Source organism: Lampetra fluviatilis, chromosome 32 (genome assembly GCF_964198595.1).
Source record: "Lampetra fluviatilis chromosome 32, kcLamFluv1.1, whole genome shotgun sequence".
Taxonomy (NCBI): domain Eukaryota; kingdom Metazoa; phylum Chordata; class Hyperoartia; order Petromyzontiformes; family Petromyzontidae; genus Lampetra; species Lampetra fluviatilis.
The window spans coordinates 12675246-12684012 of record NC_136306.1 but is presented as its reverse complement, the minus strand read 5'-3'; the positions used below and the strand labels follow the sequence as shown (position 1 = coordinate 12684012).

At 48.4% G+C, this 8767-nt stretch overlaps 1 protein-coding gene across 1 annotated transcript in view; it reads right to left on the bottom strand.

The window, feature by feature from the left end:
* Window positions 1-641: 641 nt before the first annotated feature.
* Window positions 642-8767, bottom strand: part of LOC144943842 (hyaluronidase-2-like) — a 39241-nt gene continuing 31115 nt past the window's right edge. The window contains exons 3-4 of the mRNA XM_078871690.1: window positions 2935-3024; window positions 642-1177 (exon numbers count right to left, since the gene is read on the bottom strand). Coding sequence (XP_078727816.1) covers window positions 704-1177; window positions 2935-3024 — 564 coding nt within the window. The 3' untranslated portion in view covers window positions 642-703. The remainder of the gene's footprint in view (window positions 1178-2934; window positions 3025-8767) is intronic.

Genomic DNA, 8767 nt, shown 5'->3' with positions numbered 1-8767 from the left:
TCGGTAACGCATCTCCTTTGGAACCATGTTATAGTGACTTCCTATAGTGCTGTTTCGTGTAGCGCTCCATTTATCAAGAATGCATCCTGAGCGCTGTAAGAGGTATGCCTGTATATACTATTTACCTGGATATACTAATGATAACTTAAAGCTTTCGTCACTGCAGGAATTCATATTATTTGGGTCTTTCGGTAAAGTGAACCTATCTACGTGACTTTACCGAAAGACCCAAAGAATATACTAATGATACTAATACAAAATAAATTTGGAAATGCATACATGGCTACTCAAGCGGAGAGAGGTCTTGGGCCTTTAAAATTAAGGAGATGATGCACAGATGCAGGAGACAGTAGAGTAGATATAAACGTGTGTCCGGTGTTACAGGAAAAAAGAGCCATTCACGAGCATCGAGAGTGAACGGCTGAATTAGGTGGACCACACACAGGAAATTAGGTGGACCACACACACAGGAAATGTCAAATGGCAGCTTACCACTGGGGTCCCATGGGGCTCGGCACCACTCGTGCAATCGCAAAAGGGGAAGAGAAAAAAAACCTTGACAAAACTGACCTGCCCATTCAAAATATTACACACTGCTTTCCACACAGCCCTTTCCCCATCCCCCCCTCTCCTTTCCCAACCATCGTGGGTTTCTAGGCCGGCCAACCAGCCGCCACTGCATTCGTCCAACGTCCATCCGAATTCATGGTCCGCTCAGGTCTCCGCTCCCAGCCAACAGCTCGGACAAAACTAGCAGCATGAGCCAGACGACGGGGATGACGCGGCGGAAAGCAGGCGAGCCGGAGCCCACGTGGGTCTGGCTCCGCTCGTCCACGCTGCAACGCGTGCCCACCCAGCCGCTGAAGCAGCGGCACTCGAAGTTCATCCTCCAGCGCGCGACGTCACGAGCCGGGAGTCTCCCACTCACCACGAAGCCACCCCTGGCTCGTGGGACGTCGCCGGCATCACCACCGCCATCCTCCCATGTCCACGGCCGCTGAACCTCAAAAGCGTCGTCGCTCAGATGCAGAAGGGCGCCACTGTCCGGGTCTTTGCGAGCGCAGCGTCCGTTCCTGCGGCACAGCGTCTGGCCACAGAGTCGCGCCGCGGATGTCACATTCACCACGTATGGGCCCAGCCGCTCTGCAATGTAGCTCCGTAGTTTCTCGCAGTTTGCCTGCGAGGGGGCACACCGGCAGACGGGGCATCGCCAGGATCATTAGGCGTGAGAAAGGAGTGGTAAAGGATTCGCTCGCTGCTGCCCGTGATGTAATGGTCAGCACACTGGACTTGCGATCTAGAGGTCGCTGGTCCGATTAAATTAAAACAATTGGGCCACTTTCTTAAACCGCCACCCCCCCCACCTCTGTCCACCCAGCAGTATAAATGGGTTCACCACAGCTAGTTTATCAGCAGATCACGAGTGGAGGAGTAGAGTTTGGGTTTTCCCAATCCGTTCAAGATGTCCGGCCAGCGTATAAAAGTTGGCCATAAATACCTTCCAGAGCGGCTCTCTAAAGCCCCCTCTAGTGGGGGCCCTTGTGTCAGCAGTGGCGTTAACAAGTAATTGCAGGGCTGTGCAGTTTCCTTGAACTGTAATTATAATGATGCCATTTATTTGGAAAGCCTAACTGGGTATCAAAGCCTCCTTTTCAGGATGGTCCTCAATTGGGATGTTCTCCCAATACCCAGCGAACATCCCACTTCCTGTGCTGCCCACTCAGATGGGTTCACCACCACACCTGCAGTACTGCCATCTCCTGGCCACCTCAACCCTAGCAGGTTGGGGAGTTGCACAAAGCTACGTGATCAACCAATACTTGCCTACAAATGACCGGATTGCATCTGCCACTGCCACACCACATTCCAAAATGATTCCAACACTTTAATTCCGCGTCTTTCAGTGAAAACTCACCCCAAGGCACCTTACGTTGATGCACATTTTGCACAAGTTTCTTATCTGCTCATTATGACTGCATTAAACAACTCACCACACATACACTGTGCACAATGAACATTCTTCACAACAACAGCCAGGTTTCGAAATGAGACTTACAATTCGACAGCTTTGCATCACCATAGGAGTATTTTGGGAGCACATTTGACAAAGATTCACCTGTACCAGCCAAGTGGTTTGGTGGAAATGTCAGGCGATAAAAGTCTGACCGTATCAGCCTTGATGGGTTGTGCAGTGTAATACGTTGAATGATATTTGCAGGTGGAAGGCCATGGGTTTCCTTAAACCTTAGGCATCAAGATCGTCAAATTGATGCGTGCTCTCACAGGGAGCCATCACTATTCCTGAGTAAGTGGTGTGCCATGCTTTATTACTCTGAAAAATATTGGAACAGCTGGATTTTGAACAAGCCGCAGCGTGTGCAAAGTTGACATTAGAAGACGAAAACAAATGGCGTCTACTTCATGAGAAACTTAATTTGTCTGTTTGAGTCGGTCGATCGCAACGCTGGCGTGATTCGCGTCGTACAGAGTTGAGTTCAGGTTCCTTCTGACCAGGAGGAACCCATTAATAATTAGTTACACATCGCCAATGATTTTTTACTTAAGTAAAAAAGCCGTGTGCTACTTTTTTTCACGAGTAATACAATGAAGTTTTATAATTGCCTAGATGTTGCTGTTGCTACGTGTGTTTACCAATTTATTCATTTGCGGGTAATTTTTGTGTTAGGATGTTTTGGCCGATACATGTCAATTTGTTTTTTTAGCTATAGGAGGAAACCGAGAGAACCTGGAGGAAACCCATGCAGAACACTGGGAGAACATACAAACCCCACACGGAAAAGTTCCCGGGTTGGGAATTGAATCCAGGTCCTTCTTGCTGAGAGGCACCAGGATCGTTACAACTACGCCACCCTGCCGCCCACTCATCTCCTATCGCTGTAATGGTTCGAGTTGGGAATTTGTTTGTGGACGCACCCTGGAGCGAGCGTACTTGATGTCTCCCCACAGGATGACTCCAGCTGCCCCCAATGCTGCGCTCTCCCCGATGCTGTGCTGCAAGTCGACCTGTAAACACAGAGAGAGATCGGCCGTTCACAAGAGGCTCCAGTGAAACGGATTCTATGCATTGCAACAGCTCTCTTGACTCGATGACAGTCCCCCACCCCACAAAAGTTCGTCCGAGACGAAGGATCAACCAGAACAACCCCGTAGAGTCCCCCTGCTGCAGGCTCAGTGCCCCTTTATTCTGTTTAGTGTTTGACATTAGTTTAAACTTTGTTTGGTGTTGACTGTCAAGCCCCCCACCCCCACCTAGTGTTTCTACGTGCCCCCTTTAGACAAGATCACGCCGCAGAGTTGCAAGGCACAGAGGGCTGCACAGCGTGCGAGCGGAGCCACTGGAGAGGCAGATCTCTCGTCTGCTGGCCCTGTGCCGCTGCTGCTGGGATGACTCGCGAATTCACTCAAAAGAAAAAATTAATACTTTTAAAATATTTATTTTATTAAAATAGTGTGTTATCTCTGCTATGAAGGAAACGGCCAACACACAGCCTTAGGAAATATCTATAGTAGGCGAAATTTCGCGCAATCACGATTATATATATGTTTTCGTTTCAGGCACTGTCCTTGGCGAATGTGTTGAGTTGTTTTGCAATTTGTGCCAGTGCACCACTACCAACGTAGTATCGAGTCGTTATTGGTGCGGTCCAGTCACTCACACGAGCGTAGTCGGCTCTGAGATAAGTGGTGAAGATTTCCCATTCCCATAACAAAGCGTCTGTCTTAGTGTTGTGTGGTAAAAGACAACGCTGAGGCAGGTCTTCAGGTAAGGGCTTGCGCCGGTTTATTAACAAAGGGAGTGAGTAACCACCAGGGGTCGGTGTCCTACACTGGGTCCTTCTCTTGGACCCTTATCTCTCTCTACTGCTAGTCGGCTGGCCGTCTCTTCGGGCTCTCTCGAGCCAACACCTACCTACCGACCGAGGAGAGCAGCACCTTCCGTAACTACAGCCACTTCTTCAGCTCTACCCCTAGCTGTCTCTCCAGCTCCCTTCAATCCCTCTCAATTCCGGACTCCCCCAACGACCCCGCTTTTGTCACGGGGCCCCCCTTAAGTACCCCTAGGTTACATGACCTCATCGCACCTCACAGCACGAATGACGTCACGTCCCCATATTACTCCTCTACATTACCCCCCCGTGAAAAAAATCAACCGACCCGGCTGTGAATGATATGGAAGCAGAGCCCCGTTAACCTGAAGAGGAGACAACAACGGATAACAATGATAACAAACATGTGAAGCGCATGTGAAGGTGAAGTCGTCTGCGGGGAAACCGAACAAGAACATTAGGGCAGTACGACAATAAGGAAGGCCATCATCACGGCGATGGCTGGAGGCCGATGACAAGGGTCCCAATGGCCATCATCGGAACCGAACGCTCCTTGACCGCGTGTGAACTGCAGGTCCGCTCCCATGTGCGGTGTCGGTCATAGGGAGAAACAACGCGCCAGTTGGCGACCGGCTCGATGTCGGGGCCTCCACAGGAAGAGGCGTCGCCTCAGGAACTACTGGTGGGGGCTCTGTCGGCGCACACACAGGGCAGATATTGTGCTCAACATCAAGACCCGTGCGGCCCGATGTGTCGGACGAATCAATCACCGGCCGCTCAGGAAGTGGGGATGAATCAAGGAGGCTAGGTGGTACATGTCTTTTCAGCCGCGACGGGTGTACGATTCAGTGCCTGTGACAGAAACGAATGCGAATACATTGTGGGCGTTGGACCTCCACGACCTCAACAGGGCCTTGCCAAGGGTGGTGCAATTTAGGGGATGTGCCAACAGGTACTTGGGGGCAGGGGAGCCACGTCTCTGCCCCTTTTCCCATGGAAGGCCGGAGGCCTGATGTTTCGGCAGGTGCTTGTTAGCCGCCTGCCGGCTGGCCGAATTATACACAGCTGCCTGCTGTGCCTCGCTCAGCCGGTTGAGCGTGGCCTTCATTCGAGCGGCCACTGCAGACCCCTTCCTCGAGGATCCCAGGTCCATCTGTACCTGAATCGGGGGTTCCGTATCTCGGCCATACATTAGATAGAAGGTCGAGAACCCCATTGAGGCATGAGGGGCCATCCTGTACGCGGCCAGGGCCCCCGGGACGAACAGGTCCCAGTCCAACTGGGACGTGCTCACCTGATGGCAAAGCATAGACGTGAGGGTGCGGTTTAACTGTTCAACCATGCCATTGGACTGAGGGTGATAGGGCGATGTACGAATTTTCTTGGTGCCAAGAAGGTCACAGACCTCCTCAAGCAGTATTGAAGAAAAATGTCGGCCCTGGTCCATTAATAGTTGTTCTGGCGCACCCTTGTCCAACACATAACCCTGCACAAAGGCCTCGGTGATGGACGAGGCCGACTGGTCTGGCAAAGCCACGCCATAGGCCAGCGCGTGAGGTACTCGACCCCAACTAAGAGATATTTGTGTCCCCATTGGGACATCGGAAAGGGGCCCAAAATGTCAATTGCCACAAGTTCATTTACACGAGCAACCCGGATGGACTGCAGCGGGGCCCGATCATGGCCAACCGGGGCCTTCCACCGTGCACAATCATGGCAACCTTTCAAAAACAGTGCCACATCACTCTCCACACCTGGCCAGTAGTAGTCCCGTTTAAGGGTCAACAAGATCGTATGATAACCCAGGTGCATAAGTTTCTCGTGAATGTCAGGAGTCAATTTTCCTCACAAGCCAGTGGGTACCACCACGCAATAGCGCTCCAATTCAGTATCTCAACACATGAGGAGGCCGTCATGCACAACCGGACCCGCCGATGAAGCTGAGCCCCGGGCGTTTATCCCAACACGGCGTCATAACTCCAACAAAGAGGAGTCATCTATCTGCAAGTTGGACCACACCTCTTGGGAGAGGCCCAGGCCAATGTCCGGAGGGGGGGCTGCTTCGGCCGTTGCAACCAACTAGGCCGCGGTGTCAACCGGGGTCCTACAGCGACTGGAACCCAGGGTACACGCGCACCCGCCCTCCGTAGGCAATCTGGACGAGCCATCTGCGTTTCCATGCTGTGTCCCCTTCCTGTGGATGACATTGAAGGAATATTCCTGCAGCACCTCAAGCCAGCGGGACAGCTGACCTAAGGGCTGATCTATCCGCAGGGAATATTGCAGGGCCACATGGTCAGTTCGAACGGTAAACCGCCTGCCATACATGTAGGGCCTATACAGCTGCACAAAAACCACAATGGCCAGCAGCTCTCTCCGGGTCACACAATACCGCTGCTCAGCGGGGAACAACACGCGACTGCCGTATGCAACGACCGCAAGCACATATACATGCCCGTCTGAAGTTTGCCAACGAACATCTGAATGATTCAGAGGACAACTGGGTGAAAGTGTTGTGGTCAGATGAGACCAAAATTGAGCTCTTTGGCATCAACTCAACTCGCCGTGTTTGGAGGAGGAGGAATGCTGCCTATGACCCCAAGAACACCATCCCCACCGTCAAACATGGAGGTGGAAACATTATGCTTTGGGGGTGTTTTTTTGCTAAGGGGACAGGACAACTTCACCGCATCAAAGGGACAATGGACGGGGCCATGTACCGTCAAATCTTGGCTGAGAACCTCCTTCCATCAGCCAGGGCATTGAAAATGGGTCGTGGATGGGTATTCCAGCATGACAATGACCCAAAACACACGGCCAAGGCAACAAAGGAGTGGCTCAAGAAGAAGCACATTAAGGTCCTGGAGTGGCCTAGTCAGTCTCCAGACCTTAATCCCATAAAAAATCTGTGGAGGAAGCTGAAGGTTCGAGTTGCCAAACGTCAGCCTCGAAACCTTAATGACTTGGAGAAGATCTGCAAAGAGGATTGGGACAATCCCTCCTGAGATGTGTGCAAACCTGGTGGCCAACTACAAGAAATGTCTGACCTCTGTGATTGCCAACAAGGGTTTTGCCACCAAGTACTAAGTCATGTTTTGCAGAGGGGTCAAATACTTATTTCCCTCATTAAAATACAAATCAATCTATAACATTTTTGACATGCGTTTTTCTGGATTTTTTTGTTGTTATTCTGTCTCTCACTGTTCAAATAAACCTACCATTAAAATTATAGACTGCTCATTTCTTTGTCCGTGGGCAAACGTACAAAATCAGCAGGGGATCAAATACTTTTTTTCCTCACTGTATATAGCAGGGGTCACCAAAAAGATTTTCTAAATCATGAGCAAACACAAGATCCAGGTTCGATTTAACACCATACATAAAATTCGTGATCTGATCCCATCTGTGAAGGATGTGATCCTTGACATGCAATACCCCGGTGTCTACAAACTAAGATGTGCCTGCGGCAGTAGTTACATTGGGGAAACTAAGCGACATGTCTCAGACCATGTTCCTGAACATAAGGCAGATCTGAAACACGGTAGGACCAATACGTCAGTCAGGACTGATCATTGTTTTAATGTGGTGGGCTCACACGAAATACATTTCTCCAAGACGAAGGTACTCTGCAAACCCACTGGCTATCAACAAAGATTCGTTCATGAAGCCATCCATATATATAGACACAGACACACTTTCAACCGAGAAAATGGGTACAAACTGAACAATCATTGGAAGGACGTTATTAACCAGTTTACATCATAATTGGCTGTGATGTTTCCATCCTACCTTCCGATGTTAGCAGTTATTTTCGACTCTCTGATTTTACATTAACAGGTTCACACTAACATAGCCGCCGTTTACATTGACATGTTAATCTCTTACATTGACATACTAATCTCTCTCACTTTAACATCACAAGCCCCTCCTACTTCATTTATGACCCTTGGGCTACACCCATTTCAAACCTTTAAAACAGCCTGCCTCAGCAGCTTTCCCCCTCTTTTTAAATCCTTTATATTAAGTTCACTTGCTTGCTTGCTTGCGCGCTTACGACCGTGCAAATCTTTCGGTCGTTTTTTAACCCACTTCCCGTGATCCAACCGAGCTGACATTTTGCACACAGACTCGTTGTGCGTGACAATTTATTTTCGTGAAATTGTTTTTCCAAAATTTTCCACTTTATAGGAATTTTTTTTTTCATATTTAAATTAAAATACCAATGTGATAAAAATGAAACTCTAACTCAAGAAAAACAGAAATGAATAATACAATAAAACCGATGCCACGCATATAAAGGATTTATTGTGAAAAACTTTGTTTTTACGGGTTAATTTTTAAAATCCTTTATATTAAGTTCACTTGCTTGCTTGCGCGCTTACGACCGTGCAAATCTTTCGGTCGTTTTTTAACCCACTTCCCGTGATCCAATCGCGCTGACATTTTGCACACAGACTCGTTGTGCGTGACAATTTATTTTCGTGAAAATTTTTTTCCAAAATTTTCCACTTTTTAGGAAAAATTTTTTTTCATATTTAATTTAAAATACCAATGTGATAAAAATGAAACTCTTACTCAAGAAAAACAGAAATGAATAATAAAATAAAACCGATGCCACGCATATAAAGGATTTATAGTGAAAAACTTTGTTTTTACGGGTTACTTTTTTCTCCTGATGACAAACGTCGTGATATTTTTTATTATTTTTGTATTAACTTTATTTTCATTTTTTTTTTGTTCTATCTATGTGACTTTACCGAAAGACCCAAAGAAGAGATGGCTATACTTTTTTGGAGTGTGGCCTCTTGACATTGACTAAAGCACACACAGCTCTTATCTTCCTACAGCAGATTCCACATGTGAGGAATGATTGAAGAGTACATGGTCTGACATAAATAGTAATTACCAATCTTGATTTG